The sequence below is a fragment of the Pagrus major genome, chromosome 1 (assembly GCF_040436345.1).
Source record: "Pagrus major chromosome 1, Pma_NU_1.0".
NCBI lineage: Eukaryota > Metazoa > Chordata > Actinopteri > Spariformes > Sparidae > Pagrus > Pagrus major.
Genome location: NC_133215.1, coordinates 1,075,184 through 1,096,686, shown reverse-complemented (window position 1 = coordinate 1,096,686; position 21,503 = coordinate 1,075,184). Strand labels below are relative to the sequence as shown.

The following is a 21,503-nucleotide window of genomic DNA, read 5'->3' as shown; positions in this document are numbered from 1 at the left end:
GAGTTGTAAACTCAAACTAACAAACTACTTTGACTTAAAGATAGAATATCAAAGAATTCTGCACTAAAATGTCTAAAACAACTCGACCTTTGTTCTACATGTTGTTGAGTCGTGAAACATTATCCCAAATGTTTCCAACAAAGTTCAAACCAGAGAAATCCACAGGTCTCCTCGAGGTAACGGTGAGTTTCATCTGGTCGCCTGTCGCTGTAACTTCAGGAGAGTCAGAGAGAGGAAGGAAGTCTGAGAACCAGACGAAACGTAACGAGAAGAAAACTTTAAAACACCTCGTCTGTCAACTTTTGTGCCTGAGACAGATTTTCATCAACAATTTTTGCGTTCAATGATGTGTTCACCACCTGCATTGTGAGTTTGACCGTGGGGTCATTTGTGTTTCTTCAAACAACAGTAAGCTAACGTTAGCGACAACAACACGCACTGCAGGTTTGTCTGTGTGTTTGAATTCAGGTCAACCTTTGACTGAACACATCAACATTCGTGTCTGAGTCACGTCAGATAGTTTTCATCTGCAATTGTGGTGAAGACAACAATTCCCATGATCCTTCACTACTCCCACTCCTTTCCTCTTTCTTTATTGTTTTGATTGACAGACCACTAAAGGCAGAAATTACATACTGCGCATTTAAATTACTTGATCTGAGCACCATAGTTTTTCTCAGATGAACAGATCATTAAGTCATGATGGGCATTAAATAATTATGAGTAACAACAGACAGTTTCTGAGTCAAACATCCATCAAACGATCCCTGAGATGATCCTAATATTTAAAGGAAAAGTTCAACATTTTGGTGAATTCGGCATGAGAAGTATCAAACTGAAGATCTGGCTCTCAGACAGAAAGAAAATAAATGTCTTTCACAACATGTCAAACTATTCCTTCAAAGTTATAACATATAGATTTTGTTTTTCAGAGAAAAACAATTCAATCACAGTGAGAAGTTATCAGTCTGTGTGGTCGTCTACCACAGTGTCCTTCCTGAAATGACCACCAAAGTAAATAAAAAAAAATCTAATCCACATGTTTTAAAAGACAAAATCTCACAGCTGCTCTAAACCTGTCCTGTCCACCTTCACTTTGACAAACAGCGTGTCATCGTTGACATACGCAGCATTCAGGGGAGCTTCCAGCTTGTTGAGAGGAGTGAAGCATGAAAATCCAACAGCCACGTTGCTGACGGACTCGGCGGCGGGTCGCTGGAAACTTTTGGACGTCGGGTCGGGTCTAAAGCTGAGAGTGCGGTGATTACCGGCACCGCCCTGATCCAGAACAGACAGAGACACGGTCTGTCTGAAAGGCCATGGCAACAGAGCATCAAAGTCTCCTGGCATCAGCACAACATAAAGGGACAGGTGAGTCCCTCTTCCCTCCCCGTCCCCGTTCAGATAGACCTTGGCAGCCATTTTGTAGCCGCAACGCCCGGTGTGGAACGGCACGCTGCTCAGGCAAGGCGTCTGACCTCTGGCCTCGGCCTCCTTCTTGTTCCTGAAGTCCTCGATCTTCCAGATCAGTTTGCCGTCGTAGGACGTGGCCTCGAGCTCCTGCAAGTGCTGCTTGTTCCGACTGAGCTGAGCAGCGTGGAGATCCAGGAGACCCGAGTGGTGCTTCAGACTCTCCTCCAAAGTTCCTGAAAAACCAACAGTGTTCACTGAAGTGTTATTCTGAACCTCAAAGCATTCTGGGCTATAAACTGCATCTTCTTGCAACAGGAAACAAACATTTTTGGGTGTGTAGGGACCTAAAATCACATCTACCTGCTCCGTTAAAAACTAACAGGTATTTTGAGAGCAGACAGAAACACTGACTCAGTCACAGCAGGTTTATGGAGGCAGATTCTCAGGTTTTTCTTACCCAGATGTTCTTTGAGGGCCTCGGTTGCCGACACTTCCTGCATCACAGCATCCAGAGACTTCCTGAGCTGCTCCAGCTCCTCCAGACCAGGACCCAGTCCCCGAGACACATGCTGGACTTCCAGCTGGACGGTGGACAGGACGTCCTCCTGCCTGCTGAGAGTCCTCTGACCACACAGACAGACAGGCAGACACACAGGCAGACAGTAAGTCAGTCTCAACTGAATATGATTTGTTGTGATTTAAAGAAGATTTTGTGGGTGTGGTTTGATGGCTGATGAAGACGATGGAGCTTCAGATAAAATGATGGTGGATTGTTTATGAACCTGAGCTGTAGAGACCATGTGTTCATGGCTGCTGTTCTGTTGCAGCAGTGGTCTTATTTCCTTCTGCAGACCAGCGAGCAGTAAACCATCTGTCTGGACCTCCTGCTGCCTCAGCAGCGCCTCCTCCTGGAGAACCTCCACCTGACCGAGGAGACAGCAGTCGGAGATCAACACTTCTGCCACATCTTTCTTTTCACATGGATCAGAATATCAGGTGAGTTTATCGGACGTACCTGTTGTTCCAGGTGAGTGTTGCTCCTCAGGACCAGCAGCATGTGATGATTGACAGCAGCGTCTTCGTGCAGCTTCACTTTCCCTCTCTTACCCTGCAGGACACTTCTGTCAGCTAATGAACTCACTGAGTTTATCTCATCGCTCAGGTGTTTCGCTGCTTCTTTAGATGAACTCACCTGCACAGAGCAGCCGAACCTCTTATAAGAACAGCTGACGTGAACCTCAGCACACGACTGTCCGTGCTCCGACAGCTGGATGACAACAGACACATTCAGACAGCTGCATCACAACCATTTGTTGATGTGTTCATTTATTGGACGGCTTTGTGGAATACTTGATTCTGATTGGACCGTCATAACTTTCTGAAGTCTTTGTGTAAATCTTAGGTGCTACAGGTGTCCACACTGCCACTCAGGAGTCTGACTGTGGTCTAAATCCAGGATGCTTGGTTTCACCAAAATCAGCCCGACTGCACTGGTCTGATTGTGGGTGCCAACAGCAGCTCAAGCCTCAAGTCCAAACCGTCCTCAGACATGCACCGAGCAGAGCCGCCTCACATTTGGTCCTTTGTTGCCAAAACTCAGCCAAAGTCTGCTGCTCACTGTATCTGTAGGTGTATGGTGTGAGTGAGCTCACCTTGTGTCTGGGAACCTTCTGGGAGCAGCTGTTGGGACAGTCCACCTCCACCTCCGGACAGGAGCTCTGCACATGATCCTACAGAACCACAGACCCATTCAGCTCACTGACAGCTGAATGATTCAAACTTGTGACTTGTCAATACAATATACAACATCTCCACATTAAAATGTCTAAAAACAACTCAACCTTTGTTTATTCAAGGTAACGTTTCATTTGGTCGCCTGTCGCTATAACTTGAAGTCGGAGAACGAGACGAAACAGAACGTGAAGAAGTCACGTCAGATAGATTTTCATCACTAAAGGTGGTTGTTTGATGGTGTGTTCACCTTTAACAAAGTGGATTTTGACCGCGGGATCATTTGTGTTTATTCGTGTTACTCGTTTGTTTATTCGCCCCAAACAGGACTACCACTCTGACTTTACCTGCACGAGGCTGAGTCTCTGCGGCTGCTGGCAGTGTGGGCAGGGCTCCATGCGGTGAGGACAGGTGTTGGTCAGGTGTTCCTGCAGGTGTCTCCTCTGTAGCGACGCGCTGCAGCCTGGATTGCAGCACTGCAGCTGCTCATACTGACATGACCTCAGGTGCTCCTGCAGAGGAGGACGAAGTGATGGGAGATAAACCGTCACAGAGATCTTTGTTTGTACAGAGCCAACTCACAACATAAGTCACCTCATGACACTTTCCAAACTGAGCAGGTCTGAATCATACGGATTCATTTATTTACAGAGACCCAACATTCCCCCATGAGCGAGCACTTGGTGACGGAAAAAACTTCCTTTGAACAGGCAGAAGCCTGGAACAACTGCCAACTGTACCATCGTCACTCCCCAATCTCTGCTGCGATGGTGTCTCCTGGTGGGGAGTGACCACACATAATAATCCATTAAACAGTCAGACTGGGTCTACCTGCAGGTGGTGTAACGTGACAACAGAGGTGCATGCTGGGTAGTTGGAGCAGTACACTTCTAAATTGGAGATTTCTCGTTTGCAGCAGTTGTCCTGGAAAACCTGCAGGAGAAAACTGTCCATCAGAAACTTTTTAGAAGTGATCCAAACTGGACGTCAACAGACACTGATGTGTCCTAACTGAGCGGCTGACATCCAGACAGGAGGAATAAACCACACACCTGCGATAACGACAGGTGGATCAGACATGGCCACTCCAGGTAACTCTAACACACACCAGGAGCTGAGCTGTTCATCTCCATCAGCCAACAGGAGGATGGAAACAAACACACAGCCATCTTTATTTTCTGATTTTCTGACTTAAGTCAAAATGTGTTCTTCATTTGGACGGGAACTCGTCTGAACGTGTGAACGTGCAGCTGTGTGTTCGGTTCTGACCTCTGCTGGTGTGATCACGGCTCCGTCCACGGGACAAACTGGACCAGACGGTGCTGAACGCTCACTGAAACACAAAGAAGACAAAAGAGACCGCCAACTGAACCGACTGGACCAGGTGCACAGGACACGCCCACCAGGTACAACACACCTGACTGTCAGGTGCTTCGGTCCACCTTAAATCAGTCTTGGTGAATAAAGGTGGACTGTGTCAGTGTGAGTGTGTTTTAAGGTGGACTGTGTCAGTGTGAGTGTGTTTTAAGGTGGACTGTGTCTGTTAGGATGTGTTTTAAGGTGGACTGTGTCAGTTTGAGTGTGTTTTAAGGTGGACTGTGTCTGTTAGGATGTGTTTTAAGGTGGACTGTGTCAGTGTGAGTGTGTTTTAAGGTGGACTGTGTCTGTGTGAGTGTGTTTTAAGGTGGACTGTGTCTGTTAGGATGTGTTTTAAGGTGGACTGTGTCAGTGTGAGTGTGTTTTAAGGTGGACTGTGTCTGTTAGGATGTGTTTTAAGGTGGACTGTGTCAGTGTGAGTGTGTTTTAAGGTGGACTGTGTCAGTGTGAGTGTGTTTTAAGGTGGACTGTGTCTGTTAGGATGTGTTTTAAGGTGGACTGTGTCAGTGTGAGTGTGTTTTAAGGTGGACTGTGTCAGTGTGAGTGTGTTTTAAGGTGGACTGTGTCTGTTAGGATGTGTTTTAAGGTGGACTGTGTCTGTTAGGATGTGTTTTAAGGTGGACTGTGTCAGTGTGAGTGTGTTTTAAGGTGGACTGTGTCTGTTAGGATGTGTTTTAAGGTGGACTGTGTGGGTGTGAGTGTGTTTTAAGGTGGACTGTGTCAGTGTGAGTGTGTTTTAAGGTGGACTGTGTCTGTTAGGATGTGTTTTAAGGTGGACTGGCTCCTACAGCAGTCCTTGGAGACAGTGGAGGCAGTAGATGTGTCCACAGGAGTTCTGCTGAGGGTTGAGCACGACTCCTCTGCAGACGGGACAAACAAACTCCTCCTTCAGCGTCAACACAAACTTCAGGGAGTGCTGGATGGAGGTCAGCTCCGCCTCCCAGGAGCCCGCGGGGCCCGTCGACCTCATCCTGGACTCCTCGGACCTCACGGACTCCTCAGACTGCAAACTGGACTCCTTCGATGCTCCCAGCTTTGCGTTCGCTGTTGCCATGAGCCTGCAGGACGACACACTGAACACATCAAACAGGTGATCCTACAGATCCGATTATCGTTTTCTCTCTTAATGAAAATAATAATAATTAAAATAATAAAAATGTATAATAATAATCTGCTTTAACAATTTGCAGTTAAAGCTCATAGACACGTGTGGAACAGTCAGTTTATAAAAGAGTAACACGTTTTGATTGAATTGTTTTTGACATCTTGTTCAGTCGTGTTCAGTGTGGTGATCCTGTCTGACAGGTGACCCTGTCTGACGGGTGACCCTCACAGGTGATCCTGTCTGACAGGTGACTCTGACAGGTGATCCTGTCTGACAGGTGACCCTGACAGGTGATCCTGTCTGACAGGTGACCCTGTCTGACAGGATCACCTGTCAGACAGGGTCACCTGTCAGACAGGTGACCCTGTCTGACAGGATCACCTGTCAGAGTCACCTGTCAGACAGGATCACCTGTCAGAGTCACCTGTCTGACAGGTGACCCTGTCTGACAGGTGATCCTGACTGACAGGTGACCCTGTCTGACAGGTGATCCTGACAGGTGATCCTGACAGGTGACCCTGTCTGACAGGTGATCCTGTCTGACAGGTGATCCTGACAGGTGACCCTGTCTGACAGGTGACCCTGTCTGACAGGTGATCCTGACAGGTGATCCTGACAGGTGATCCTGACAGGTGATCCTGTCTGACAGGTGATCCTGTCTGACTGTTTATGTTGTGTATGTTTATGTCAACTTTACAGGGAAGTTGAGACATCTCGTCTTTACACGTCGCATGGTTTTTAATTTGTGTTGACTTGCAGCACTGACGCCTCTGCTCTCTGCCCTGTTTTCTGCCCTGCATTTTGCCTCACAGGCGACATAGAGTCGACTCTCTGCCCTCTGATTGGTGGAGGTTGCACCTGCAGCCTCAAAGAAAGACCTGCAGGCAGAACTCAGGGCTCCAAAACCTCAAATACATTCCTGACACTCTTTAGATTTATTGTAAATAATATTCTGCTGAGTGAACCATCAGTCAGAGCTCGTTGTCATGGTAACGTTAAATATCAGCTGAAGCGTTCCTGTGATCAGAGCGATACAACGTAGCCAGCGGTCATACTCGAGTAACAGTAGAGATACTGTGAAATATTACAAAGTATTACTTTAGTAAAACTGAAAGGCAGCCACGTGAACAGTACTCGAGTAAAGATATTTAATGTATTTAAGCATCAATGTACAAGTAAAAGTAAATATATAATAATATCATCATTCAGTAATATTGTACTTTTTACTCCACTACATTTATTTTATAACTGTAGTTCCTAGTTACTTTGCAGATTATATATATATGGATATATATATACACACATATATATGTACATGTGAACATATGAATAATTTACTTTTACTTGTATTTTTGATACTTGAGTACATTTAACATCAGATACTTTAAGACTGTTACTCGAGTAGTCAGTCAGAAATAGTCAAATGTAGTGGAGTAGAAAGTACAGTATCTGCTTCTGAGGTGTAATGGAGTAGAAGGAGAGAGTTGCATAAAATGGAAATACTCAAGTAAAGCACCTTGAATTTGCACGAAGTATTTGAGTAAATGTACTCAGTTACTTTACTTAGAAACACACATAAAAGATGATGATGATGATGATGATGATGATGATGATGATGACGACAGGTGAAGTGTTTGTAATCATCTCAGTTTTATGTTTCCACTGATGGAATAGTAACTGAGTACATTTACTCAACTACTGTTCCTCAGTACAATTTTGAGGTACTTTCACTTTACTTGAGTATTTCCATGTTCTGCTGCTTTATACTTCCACTCCACTACATGTATCTGATCGCTTTAGTTACTAGTTACTGTGATGATCAGCTGACTCACAGCAAATACATGGATCCGTTACTTTACTGATACTTGAGTACATTTAACATCGGATACTTTCAGACTTCCCGCCGTTGACTGTGACGAGACAATGAAGTGAAAGCAAAGCACGATGGAAAAGTAATCTATTACAAGTCTCACACTGAAGCCCTTATGATTCATTAATAACGGCAACTAAGCAGCGGATCGATCGTACTCCAGTATTTTAAAGTAAAAGTACTCATTACCCCGTCCACGTGCTGATGACAGACAGGCGCGCGCCCAGTGTGTGTGTGCGTGCGTGCGTGCCGACAGACACTCACACTGACATCCGCGTGAAGAGCTCGTGTCCCCGCTCTGCTTTCACTTTCCACCCGGAGGCTGAAGGAGTCTGTCCCCTCTGTCCCCTGTCCTCTGTCCACAGTCTGTCACAGCTCATCCATATGACTGATCGATCGATTATCGGTGGTCGATCGAGCAGCGCAGCAGGAAGAGGAAACTGTCAGAGCAGGAAGTGAGTCAACAACAACCTGCTGCTGAGAGCACAGCCCTCAGTACTCCCGTTACTGCGGGGAAGGCGTGAAACTGAGTACATTTACTCAACTACTGTACTAGAGCACAGCTCTGAGCTACTTTATACCTCCACTCCACTCCATTTATCTGATTACATTTTAGTTACTAGTTACTTTACAGATTACATGCTGTTGGAAGAGTTTTCTGTTTCAAAGGATGGAATGTAACTAAGTACATTTACTTTCTACTTCCACTACATGTATTTGTTAATTTTAGTTACTAGTTACTTTACAGATTACATGCTGCATCAGGACGTAAATAACAACATGTAAATATATTTATAATTTACTTTTACGTGTACTTTTGATACTTGAGTACATCTAACAGATACTTTAAGACTTGTACTCGAGTACTCAGTCAGTTTATCACAAACATTCAACACATCTGGAGATACGTGGTTTTCACTGGACAGGACGGTAACCTGAAAAGTAACTCGTGACTAAAGTAATCCAGTAAATGTGGTGGAGTAGAAGGAGACAGTGACCGTTTTTATCTGATTGATGATAAAAATCAATGAAATTAAAAATGTGACGCAGCATGTAATCAGTAAAGTAACTAGTAACTAAAGTAATCTGATGCATGTAGTGGAGCAGAAGTATAAAGTAGCAGAAAATGGAAATACTAGTACTTCAGTAGAGTACTTGAGTAGGTGTTGCTGTCAGTGTGCAGCTCTGCAGTGTAATGTAATCTGATACTCTGAGGTGTTAGTTACTGTCGGACGTCAGCGCGTCCTGAAGGCTGAGGACAGACGTTACAGCAGAGTCGGTGCAGACGGATGGAAAAGACGTTTTAATGAGAACCATCAGCAGCTTCATGTTACAACTTGTACTCAAAGTCAAAGAGGAACTTGAGGATTCCAGTTACATTTAATGCCGCCACACACGTTTGTACAAAAAGCCTTAAGAGCACTTTCACAACGACGTCTTCACAGCGAGTCCAGAGTGCTAGCACCAGGAGGAAGAGGAATAAATAACGAGAAGACACAGTTTCAACACGAACCTTTAACAGAGGAGCAGAAAACATCGTCATCAACAGCGTCTGAGCGACGGGGGGATTACAAACTGTACTCTGAAAAGTAACAGTAACTGAAGCCGTCAGACAAATGTAGTGGAGTAAAACGTTCAGTGTTCGTCTCTGAGATGTGGTGGAGTAGAAGGAGAAATATGCATAAAATGGAAATACTCAAGTACAAGCAGCTTGGATTGAACCTGTATAGTACTTGAGTAAATGTACTTAGTTACTTTCCACATTGCTGATAAATGATGATGCATTGTGTTTGTAATCATCTCAGTTACACAGAGAACCTGTTTGTTGAGTTTAATGTTTCCACTGATGGAATAGTAACTGAGTACATTTACTCAAGTACTGTGATTCATTTTACTCAATTTTGAGGTACTTTCACTTTACTTGAGTATTTCCATTTTCTGATACTTGACACTTCCACTCCTCCACATCTAAGAGACAAATATTGTGCTTTTTACTCCACTACATTTATCTGATAACTTTAGTTACTAGTTACTTTACAGATTACATCCTGCATCAGAGCCAAAGTAGAACATTTTTTAATTCATTAATTTTTACCAATAATCAGATTAAAAAACAGTGATTCTGACAATCAGTCCAGTCGTAGTTTACAGTATATACACACATGTAAATATGGGCGTAATATACTTTTACTGGTACTTTTTAATACTTGAGTATATTTAATATCAGATACTTTAAGGCTTTTTACTCGAGTACTGGTCATACGGGTGACTTTCACTTTTACCAAAGTAATATTTTAACAACAAGTCTGACTGTCGGGTACTTTTTACACCATAAAGTTTTGTGTTGAAGTAATATTTTAGTAAAAGTAATTTTTAAAATCCAATTTAAGTTAATTAAAAAACGTTCTTCAGCTCTGACGCAGCGTCCGACTGAAACTTTAGTGTTGTCAATCAGATGTGCAGCAGCTGGTCGGTTAACTGAGTTACTGACGGCTGATTGGACGGACAGCAGGTCACACGCCGTGGACACGACCGCCATGTTGGGCGACATCACATCAACTGGGATCGACCATGTTTATCTCAGGAGAACGGCGTCAAAGAGGAAGTCTGGTGATGTCATCAAACCTCCAGCTCAAACAGCTTCCTTCACACACACACACACACACACACACACACACACACACACACACACACAGAGTACAGCACCAAGTGTGGATCAATACGCCGCTGAAAATAGTCCCCAAACGCTACACTGCTTCCTCCTGTTTGTTTGATAAAATCGACAGTGAGCAGCTGTTTTTTTTTTTTTGTTTTAGGTGTTTTTGAAGATTCCCGTCTTCAGCAGGATCCAGCGAGGTTTCAGCTGAGTAATCTTTCATATCCAGACCTTCAAGTCTCTACACCGACCGGTCAGCACCAAGACCCGGGGAAGAGCGCCAGGCTCTGAAGAAAACTTCCACAGTGGCCGGACAGCGCCCGTTTACATGAGCACAGTAATCTGATTACTCGGATGATTAAAACAAACAGGGCTCTGTATATGAGCAGAAAACATGTCTCGCGTTACAACAACATCTGGTTTCTTTCACGTTTTTACACGTGCAGATGTAAAAGAACTAAAGAAGCAGGATTAACGGTGCACATGCGCCGGATAACACTGAGTATTCAGCAGAAAACTAGGCGTGTTAACAGATTTCTCTTCATCCGTAGAACGGTGGATACATTTTTTGGAGCGTCACCTCCAATAACATTTTTAAAGTCTAGAAGAGCCACGCAATTAAATTATCATATCCCCATTCAAGCTAGCTGGGCGCTAAACAGGAAGTTATCTGGGTCTAGAGATCTGGGTATTTTCATACCCGGAGTAAACCCCTAAAAAAGCTCGACTCTTTGGGGGTTTACTCCAGGTTTTAATGTAACGTCCTTCATCAGCGCTGAGGAAACGTCTGGCTCCTCCGGTTCTGGTATTGCTGTCGGGTAAAAAACTCTGGGTTGTTTGAATTTGTTTCAGCCAATCACAATCGTCTTGGACGGTGCTAAACGCAGGATGCAACCGTGTCGGGGGGGATCTTGTTTTGCATTAAAATGGTTCAATCCCCGCAAGAGGAAAGGTAACAGCTGCTAGCTTGTTGAGGTTCACACCGTTAGCAGCCAGGTTAGCATCAGTTTGACTGGCCCTTTGTAGCATGTAGCTTCTTAGCCCAGAGGTTGTTGTTGTTTCCCGGAGCCACGGGGATTTGGAAAACAACAAGCAGATGGCTGATGAAAGGAATGCTGCATGAAACAGGCGCCCACTGACAGACTTTATACCAACTAGGAGCCGAGCACCACAGACGGGTCAGACAGTCCTGAGCTGGACCAACATGCTGGGAATAAAACCTTTAAAGTCCTTTAAACGACGATTATCAGCTCGTCCTGATCTGAATGTCGACTGTAGGAAAGATTTTAAAGGATTTTGGGCTCTGATGATTTATCTTTTACTAAAGTCCTGTTTTCTCATTTTCACATCAGCACATCGTGTTTGAGACGATCGGTTCTGGAACAAATCAGCGCGTGGTGGACCGACCAATCAACGAGAGGGCTGACCAACACAAAGGTCAGCAAAGAATGACGACGAACAAAATGTTTAGTCTCACTGTTTCAGGTCATTTAGATTCACTTAGCTGACGATAAAAAATAAAAACATGCAGCTTTAGTATCTTTTTCTGTCCATGTGGAGGGAAACTGATGGAGAAGAACAAGGGACCCGGGGTGGAGCCCTGTGGGACGCCACGTGTCCGGTGACGACTGAAAAGATGAAACAAAGATCTTAAAAACCAGATGACAGACCAGCAGGCTGGAAAAAACAAACGGTGACCCCTAAAATACTGTTCACCAAATGATAAAAACTCCGACTTGTCTCGTGTCGATGTGTCACCTTAATGTTCTGGTGAAATGAGAACCTGACAAGTGAAAATCACAATTGTTGGTTTGAAGAAAGAAAACACTCAGATTTTCCCACAGGACCTGAACGCAGCGTCACACTTAACATTTCATCTCTTCTGTCTCAACAGAAACTCTGACGGTCGTCCGTTAGTGAAGGGAGGACGACGAGGCCGTCTCTGATTGGTGGGCGGCCAGGCCGGGGGGCTGCTGGGCGGAGCTTGGACCTGATCCCCCGGGGTTTCCACAGAGGGTCATGGGAGCTGGAGGGCGGGGGTTGAGGCGGGGGGGCAGGGGGTTGGAGGGGCGAATGAGAGGCGGAGGCTGCTGCAGGGTGGGGCGGGGCTGCAGGAAGCGGGCCTGTTGTTGGAGGGGCGGCGGCTGGCGGTGCAGAGAGGGCGTGGCCGGGAGGGAGGGCCGCAGGAGGGGAGGGGGCTGGTGGAGGGAGGAGGAGGAGGCGCTGGACGTCACCGGGATCTGAGCTGAAGAAGAAGAGGAGGCGGCAGGAGACGCACCCGAGGAGGTCACCTGACCCTGCAGAGAGGAGAGGGCGGAGCCATAATTACTTCGTGGTGAGTCTCATAATATAAAATATTTATATTAAAGATATAAACTTTCTGTCACTTAAATGTTCAGCATGTAAGAACAGGCGGAGGAGCATACCACCAGAGTAACCGCTAACTGATGCTACACTTAGCTAGTTAGCTCAGTAACTAACCATAACCCTTTTGAATTTCCCTCGGGATTAATAAAGTATCTATCTATCTATCTAGTTAGGCGTGCAGGCAGCGGTTCAGGCTGTGAGCTGAGCTGAACCAGCGTCTGTCTGCAAGGAAGGAAATCAAACTAAGAGCACTTCAGTCCTCTGTCTCACCTCTTCATCCTCTTCGTCGGTGCTCTTCCCTGACGGAGTGGTGGAGCTGTTCTTCCCCTCCTCTCCAGAGGTGGCGCTGTCTCCGTTGGGAGCTCGTGTTCCCTGTTCGGCCTCCCACTCCTGCAGCACCTCGTCCAGGTTGAACCGCCGCCGGTAGTTCACGAAGAAGTTCTTCACCTGGCCCACCGTCTTGTTACCGATGACGTCGGCGATGGCCTGGAAGTCTTTCCCGTATTTCCGGACACCTAAAGAACATCGCAGACAGTTTATCAATCAAGTCTTAAACTACAACCAGAACAGACGGAGGAGGAGATGATGGCTGAGCCTGACTTTATATCATCAGGAGGAGATGATGGCTGAGCCTGACTTTATATCATCAGGAGGAGATGATGACTGAGCCTGACTTTATATCATCAGGAGCAGATGGCTGAGTGTGAACGGGTTATTTAGTCATTAAATTACATCCATACAAGGTTATTTATTTGATATTTTCACCTGCTGGTTCCACAAACACTGATGAAGCTCACCTTGAACAGCCAGCAGCTGCTCGTCTGTGGTCCAGCGGGCGTTCACCTTCTGGTTACACTGCAGGAAAAACATGACAGGAAGAAGACATGAGGGTGATGTCGCCCTCTAGTGGTGATTCACTAGATGAAGATGATTTACAGACAGCTCATCTACCACAGTCTGACCTGGATAACACTGAAGGCTGCGCTATTAAAGCTTCAGGCTCTAACACAGACTGAATGTGCTGATCATATCTGATCATATCGGGTCGTCATCTTTAACAGTGATTAGTGGCATCATCGATCTGCTTTTTACCCAGAACACATCAGTGTTTTCACGGCTGACCTCTCTCAGGACAATCAGAAACAGCTTCAGCTCACTTCAACACAAAACGATGTTCGATTTGTTGAGATGTCGGCACGTCGAGTGTGTTTGTACCTCGGGCAGCCTGAACTCTTCAATCCCAGACTCCAACATGTGTTTCAGTCCACTGTTCATCTGTTTGGCGTTCTGCACCTGAAGAACGAGACAGAAACACGTCTGAATGTGAGATCCAGCTGTTGTCCCCTCTGGTCCCCTGCAGGTGTCATCAGCAGGTGGCAGTACAGCCCGGGCAGAGCAGTAATATGGACAGGCAACAGGCAGGACGACTCAGAGCAACACCTGGGGTCTTTCACCTGTCATCAGACGGCTCAAGCTACTGTCCAGTCTGCTTCAGTAGAATAAATACAAACACAACTGTCTGTAAATGTGCTTATAGCAACATGCTACTGTTAGCATGCTAATGCTAGGTACCAGCCTGTCTGCTTCTGTGTCTAAAGTGCTAAAGTCTGACCTGCCAACATTTAGCAGCTGTTTGAACACACTGTTTACACTGATTTCACCATTTACACTCAATTTATGAAAGAAGAAACATTTTATTGATCTAAACATGTCACATTTTACAGACACACTAAACAGTAACCAGTATAGGCGACTTCTCTGTCCCCAGACTCCCTTAACAAATGTGTCAGTTTAGTGAGTTGTTGAGTTGGAGACACTTTATAAACTGTGTGAAACTCTGTCTCTGACTGATTCTGACTTATTTGTTCCTTCTTGTAAATTCAGCAAATGTTCTCCATGAACTTCTTTGTGTTAAACATGGAGTCTGTTTGTCTCAGTGATGGATGAGGCAGGAAGTGACATCACATCACTGTGGACACTCGAGCGCAGGTTGATGTAAGCTGTGATCTGAGGGACTTAAAGCACCTGAGACAGCCGGTTTAAAACAATACATTTTCTTTTTCATCCTGCCTCAGTTTCCTCAGATCCCAGGTCTGGAGGAGGTTGTAGCGCCCCCTACCTGTCTCTTGAGGGACACCAGCTCCATGTCCAGCTGACGGAGGAGGGTGTTGGCAGCGGATGAGCTGCAGGACACGGCCACCACGTCCTCCTGGGTCAGGTACATGCCTTTGGGGGGGCGGCAGCGAGAGCGCTGGTGGTGTCGGTGCTGCAGGGTCTGGTGCTCCCGCCGACCCAACGCCACCTTCGAGCCCGGCACCACCGGCTCCACCTGGTTCTGCAGGGAGGGAGAAAGTTTACTGAGGACTTGAAACTGACAACATGCTGTAACAGATCGTCTGATGAGTCAAACACACATAACTGAATGCATCAGTGAATAATTAGTTCAGTAGGTAAAATGTAGTGTGTTCTTCATAGCTACTGAAGTCAGAGTGCTAACCAGCTAGCCTGGCCTGACCCGGTCCACAGCTCCAGTCCAGGCCACTAGCTGCACGGCGAACTGACCTAACCGATAGCAGCTACAGTTTGCAGCAGTTAGTTGTTAGTCCTGTGATATGCTGCCCCCTGCTGGTTTGGAGTAAGGTCAGACTTCAAAAGCTGAGAATTCTCATCAGTGTTTATTTGGTTTTACTTGATAAAGTTTGGTTGTAAACTTATAAACATAAAAAAATAAGACTTCTTTATTCTGACGGAGTCGCATTCAGGTCCACGTCAGGCGCTCAGGAACAGCACCAGGCAGTTCTCCTAGTGGTCAAACTGTGTAACTACATCATCACGTGATCACGAGACATGACTCAGAATTTGAGCCGCACGATAAGATTATCCATTCAAGTTAGCCGGCTCGGTCGGTGGCAGTCTCTAGTGCGCTCGCTCTCTGGGCCGCACAACACCAAAGATGTGGGCCAATGAGCAGCTTTCATAGGAACATGGCTCCGCCTCCAACACTGTCCAGATATAATCAAACCTCCTCGGTCCACGTACCTCTTTCTTGGCTTCCTTGTTGGGGTCGTAGTCGCTGTCGTTGGCTTCGATGGGGTTGGCCTCCTCCATCTCCTCATCACTATGGAGACAACAGGAAGCCAAAATTCAGTCGTTGCACGTCATCACAACAACAACAACCACAACAACATGTGGACTGAGACAGGACTGAACAGCGTCCCAGCTGAACACATACTACACGCAACAGAGGCCAAAAAAGTACATGAACGCAGAACAAGTATCGTTACTGCGACTGGTTCAGTCCTACCTGTCGTCCTGGTTGCTCCTGTTGGCCAGTTTACGAGCCTGTCGGTCCATCAGACTCGTTCTGGAGCGAGTCTTCTTCCACGAGTAGTAGTACTTCACCAGACTGGAGATCGATTTGTCCGGTAACTGAAACGACACAATATAACGTTCACTACCAACAAGTGTTACGTCCTTTATGTGATGAACTGAGGTTCTGGTGCTGAGCTATATGCAGAGAAGGAAGAAGCCGTCCAATTCTTTCATTAGGTAAAGGTACCAACACCACCGTGTTAAAGTATTGTTGTTGTTGTTGTTGTTTACCATCTGCTGGATGCGGTGGAAGCTCTTGCCATGGAAGCTGAAGGCCTGTTCAAACAACACCTTGTCCTCCACCGTCCACTCGTCTGGGAACGGGGTGAAGTTCGGCAGGTCGGCCAGAGACTTCTCGATGTTGTGTTTGTGCCAGAAGAGCATGCCGAGTGCCTGGAGACACACACACACACACACACACACACACACACACACACACACACACACACACTGTTAACACCATGCAAATGCTCCAAATTGTCCACATGAAGCCTAAATGTACACAGACGTTAGCTTGTTGGAGAATCTAACAATCTTATTAGCCTGTTGAAGAAGCTAACACTGACGTTAGCCCGTTGGAGAAGCTGACGCTGACGTTAGCCCATTGGAGAAGCTAACACTGACGTTAGCCCGTTGGAGAAGCTAACACTGACGTTAGCCCGTTGGAGAAGCTAACACTGATGTTAGCCCGTTGGAGAAGCTAACACTGACGTTAGCCCGTTGGAGAAGCTAACAATCTTATTAGCCTGTTGAAGAAGCTAACACTGACGTTAGCCCGTTGGAGAAGCTGACGCTGACGTTAGCCCATTGGAGAAGCTAACACTGACGTTAGCCCGTTGGAGAAGCTAACACTGACGTTAGCCCGTTGGAGAAGCTAACACTGATGTTAGCCCGTTGGAGAAGCTAACACTGATGTTAGCCCGTTGGAGAAGCTAACACTGACGTTTGCCTGTTGGAGAAGCTAACACTGACTTTTGCCTGTTGGAGAAGCTAATGTTAGCGTATTAGCTTTAAAATCGGACCATGTGTTAATGGGTAGCCCGTGTCGTCTCCTCTCCAGCATGGCTCAGCGGTGCTGCTGGACGTCCTCGGAGTGTTTGAGACCCACCTGCTCCACGTTGTATCCGTGTTTCTCTTTGGCTATAGCGATGTATTCGTCCACTGTGGAGGAAACACACACAGGTCAGACGGTCTGAGGACCTGATAGAGGACGGCAGCTGCTAATGAAGGACAGGAAGTGGACTCACGTTTGGAGTCGACGATGGTGTGATACGGAGACCAGACCAGCATCCCTCCGCTGTCTTTGTCCGAGTACTTCGTAGAACCTGAATGTGAACAGACAGTTTAACACATGAAGTTCAGTTCACTTGAAAACAGTCCTGCTGTCTCAAAATCATCTTGATGATGTCATCATGTCTAATTCAAGTTGCATTATGGGAAACGTAGGATCCAGTGTTTTTGGAGTTTGACCAGCACTTTGATAGATGTTGTCATCAAACACTGGCTGCAGGACATTTTAACGATGAGCTTTAATGTCTAAAATGACATCAGAGCACAGAAACGGGAAACGTCACTGAGAGTTAAATAATTATAAATGAGCACGAGAATCTTTCTCTGCAGCTGAATCTCTTAAAATCAAATAAAAAAAGGGTTTTCATCTAACAGCTGCAGCGTCAGAGCGAGACTGTGTGTTTATGTCTGTTGTTTTTCACCACTGTTTCTCTGAAATCATCAAGACGACTTTCTGGAGACATCACAGGGTTTTTCACCACAATAATTCCCTCAAAACTGGTTTCTGTCAGTAGACATTTATTAACCCTTTAATAATAATTATATTATGTAATAAATAATTATCAATAATCATTAATAATTATCTATCATTATCCAACTGTGGAGCAAATTTCCTAAATATCAACCCTAATAATATTATTATTAATAATAATAATAATAATAATGTTTTCCCTTCAGTCTTACGGGGACATTTTCAGCTTTGGTTCTGCTGCTCCAGCTTCATGTGCAGCCGTCAGCATTCACACTGTATTTTCACAGGAAATGCAGTTTTTCTAGTCATTATTCTTATTAAATGATAATAAAGTGGAAGATTTTAGTGTGTTTAAGACAGTAATGAGCCTGTGAGATGACATCATGTACAGGTGCGTCTCAAAAGATACCACAGAAAAGTTCAGGTGAAACTTTGATGTATTCTTGATTTATAACTCATAAAATTAAATATTTCAAGTGTTTGTTTCGTTTTAATTTAGATGATTACAGCTGATGAAAATCTGAAATCCAGTGTCCAGATATCAGAATATTAAATGAGATCAATCAACAGAAGATTTATAATCAGACATGTCGTGTGTTCATCACTCAGAACCTGGTCGGACCTCCTTCACTGGACCGTGGCTCGTCTGTATCGTCGGTCCGGTGTCTCATCACAGAGTCTCTGTGGGCTTCAGGTCGGACCACAAGTGCAGCACCACCACCAGTCGGGCCTGACATCAGGGTCAGCGCCTCCTTACTGACGGTGCCAAAACTATACGTACTGTACTTTTACTGTACTTGATCACGCTTCTGTATCATTATTCTAATATTTTGAGAGATTTGTTGTTTCATGAGCTGAAATCATCAAAATAAAAAAATAAAAACTTGAAATGTTTCACTTTGTGTGATGAAGCTGGAATATATGAAAGTTTCACCTTCTGAATTAAATTATAGATTAAAAACTGAACTCTTCTATGAACACAGACGTTTGTTCACAATCTCAAAGAAATCAGAAAAATAGAGAAAAGTGTCGAAACTGAGAGTCAAATACTGGAAGTTCTCGTTTGTTGTTGTTATTATTATTATTATCATTATTATTATTATTGTTGTTGTTGTTGTTGTTGTTGTTATGAGCTCTGGCCGGTCACTGTGATGTTACTGGTGTCATGAATGTGCAGCAGACTGATGTAAACAAACATTAATGACTGTCACAGGTTGTCAGTGGGGGGTGGGGGGGGGTAGCCTCGGTCCAGGAGCCTCGGTCCTGCAGCCTCTCTCTTTGTTTAAACACTGAAACATTACAGTTGTTCTGGACCCGGGTCGTGCAGACCCGTTCGGACCGGTCTCGGTCGGAGCTGTCAGAGGCTCCAGTCCGTCACTGAACTGGCTCCATGTACCGAGGCTACCACCGTCCGTCACTCAGGTACAAGCAGGAAAATCTCACCGGGCTCGAACTCCGGGATGTTGGCCTGGTAGTCCGCTCCGACCCGCATCCCCACATCTGGAAAACATCAGCATGCGAACACATGACGCGTTACATTCGAGGTTTCCTGTGTTGAAACGCGCACATACGGAGCGACGGGAGGCTGTTCGAGGCTATACTCACCGTGCTCGTCGTCGCTGCCGCTCTCGTCAGAGAAATGTCCGTTGGACGCGTTGGACGGACTCTTGGTGCCGTTGGACCGACCTTTCCCTAAGTACTCCGAGCCTTTATCCATCATCCCCGGCATCTCTCCGCTGAACGTGGCCGTGTATCAGCTGCTGTGTCGGGGCAGAAAATGTCAGCGGGAGCTGGAGGTTGTTCTGCTGCAGTTCGCTCCGCGGCCGCCGCTCCGGCCGCGGCGCTGTCGGGCTCCTCTGTGCGGTGTAAACACGCACCGCGGGCCGGAACACGCGGCGGACGTCTCCTGCGGGATCTGCTCTCGTCTTTACGCGGTGTTGATACCTGAAGTGGCTCGTGTGAGGGCGGTACCGAGGTCCGGAGCGGAGGGTCTAGCCGCCGCGGCGGAAGGCTTTTTACGCACCGTCGGGCGGCGCTGCGGCGCCTGCGGCCGCAGATCCTTCCGCCGACACAAACTAATAAAGTTAAATAAAAATCAACACAAAAACCAGATTATCAATAAAGTTTCACATCAACACAGCTGTGATCAGAAGAAAGTACCGCAGCGGCGCGTCTGACGTCACCGGAAGTCATGAATATTATAAACAAATGAGAGTAAACGAGATTCACGATGTTCACATGTTCAGCACCAACACACGAGCACAGCAGATCCACTCAAACGGACCAGAACCGCAGACAACCCGCCTGATGGTTCGGGTTTCTGCTGCGTGTTTGTGTGTCGCTGTTCCTGCGCTGACCCGGCAGCACCAGCAGGGGGCGACACCGCGCAACAAACCGCACAGCAGGTCCGCGGGTGACACCGCAGAGAGGAAGTCCGCGACACAACAGAGCGGTGCTGCAGACTGGTACCGGTCCAAAACATGCTGAGAGACTCACACACCATCAACAACAAGATGAACAAGTTGCAGTAATAAACTCAAATATTTCACCTTAAATTTGTTTATAAATATAAAAAAATAATAAAACTCTCTATTTAACAGTAAAACAATAAGAAGGTTCCTCAGGGAAGGAGAATAATAATATAATCAAAGTATCAGCTGATTTAATTAAAGTTAATTATTGTTTATCTCTCACATGAATATTAATCTGTTACATTAATGTTTCCTGTGGACGTCATTTCACTGTCACACTTCTGCATTTATATATGAATATATATATTATTCTGTTTTTATTGAAAAAGACGAGTCCGTCAATAAGAACAATTCATTTAATTTAGTTCTTCTCCTGAACATATATATTTTTTAAACTTCTTTTTTTCATACTAGTCTTTTTCTTTCACTCTTGTCACTTTATATAAATATATATATTTATATATCAGGACGACTGCTCACTCAATTTCGTTGCACTCATGTGGGACGACAATAAAGAAGTTCTGATTCTGACCTCACGCATGCTGATATTTATTTACATAGTTAAATATATTATAAGCACACGTACATTCTCACTTAGTCATACACACATTCCTGTTCATCTATCATATATATTTATATATTTTTCAGGGATACATGACAATAAAACAGAACATTACTGAGATCTGAATAACAGAACAAGAACAGGAAAAGTGGTTGGATATTATAAATTCTTGTTGTCGTATCTTTGAGAAACGTAGAAATATTAACTACGTTACTAGAATATTAAGTCAAAGAACATTCAACATCTGTATTGCTGACCTGAGGGGATCTGTCCGTCATCCAGCCTGTCAGATATAATCTGGTCAGGTAGGCGACGTGTCTGATCCATGTAACATCTATATTTATATATTTATTTACAGCTGTGCTCATAGGTTTACACACCCTGGAGGTTTTGACCCGTGGGGAAAGCAAAAGACTCATCAAAGGATCTGCGGGAGAAAGTAGTTGAACTTTATAAAACAGGAAAAGGACATAAAAACATCAGCAGTGTTCAAACTCTCATTGAGAAGTGGAAAATGAGGGGTTCTGTTGAAACCGAGCCACGGTCAGGTAGACCAACCAGAACTTCAGCCACAGGAAAAGTGTCGTCACAAAGAAAAACCCACAAATAACTTCAGCTGACAATCAGGACTCTGAAGAAAAGTGTTGTGGCTGTTTCAAGACGCACAATGAGGAGGCGCCTGAAGGAAGATGGGCTGCGTGGTCGAGTCGCCAGAAGAAAGCCGTTAAAACACCAACGCCGCGAAGCAGCCGGCCCACAACACAGCACAGAGACGGGCCTCAAGACTTCCGGGACAAAGTGATTTGGAGTGACGAGA

The 21,503-nt window shown here is 45.4% G+C and overlaps 3 protein-coding genes across 3 annotated transcripts in view; all 3 read right to left on the bottom strand.

Moving 5' to 3' along the window:
* Positions 1-21,503, bottom strand: part of LOC141006168 (NACHT, LRR and PYD domains-containing protein 3-like) — a 467,008-nt gene that overhangs the window by 265,637 nt on the left and 179,868 nt on the right. The gene's annotated exons all lie outside the window — the stretch shown is intronic.
* Positions 560-8,064, bottom strand: traf5 (Tnf receptor-associated factor 5). Its single transcript, XM_073481786.1, has 11 exons — positions 7,761-8,064; positions 5,310-5,579; positions 4,414-4,477; positions 3,976-4,077; positions 3,492-3,656; positions 3,066-3,143; positions 2,606-2,680; positions 2,429-2,521; positions 2,196-2,336; positions 1,871-2,036; positions 560-1,646 (listed from the first exon to the last, which is right to left on the bottom strand). Exons 1-11 carry the CDS (start codon positions 7,874-7,876, stop codon positions 1,060-1,062), a joined length of 1,857 nt encoding a protein of 618 aa, XP_073337887.1. The 5' UTR covers positions 7,877-8,064; the 3' UTR covers positions 560-1,059.
* On the bottom strand, positions 8,781-19,565 carry rcor3 (REST corepressor 3). Its single transcript, XM_073467342.1, has 12 exons — positions 19,259-19,565; positions 19,097-19,153; positions 17,139-17,216; positions 17,000-17,052; positions 16,123-16,284; positions 15,824-15,948; positions 15,559-15,637; positions 14,639-14,854; positions 13,735-13,812; positions 13,317-13,374; positions 12,790-13,034; positions 8,781-12,449 (listed from the first exon to the last, which is right to left on the bottom strand). The coding sequence occupies exons 1-12, from the start codon at positions 19,380-19,382 to the stop codon at positions 12,066-12,068; spliced, it is 1,659 nt and encodes a 552-aa protein (XP_073323443.1). The 5' UTR covers positions 19,383-19,565; the 3' UTR covers positions 8,781-12,065.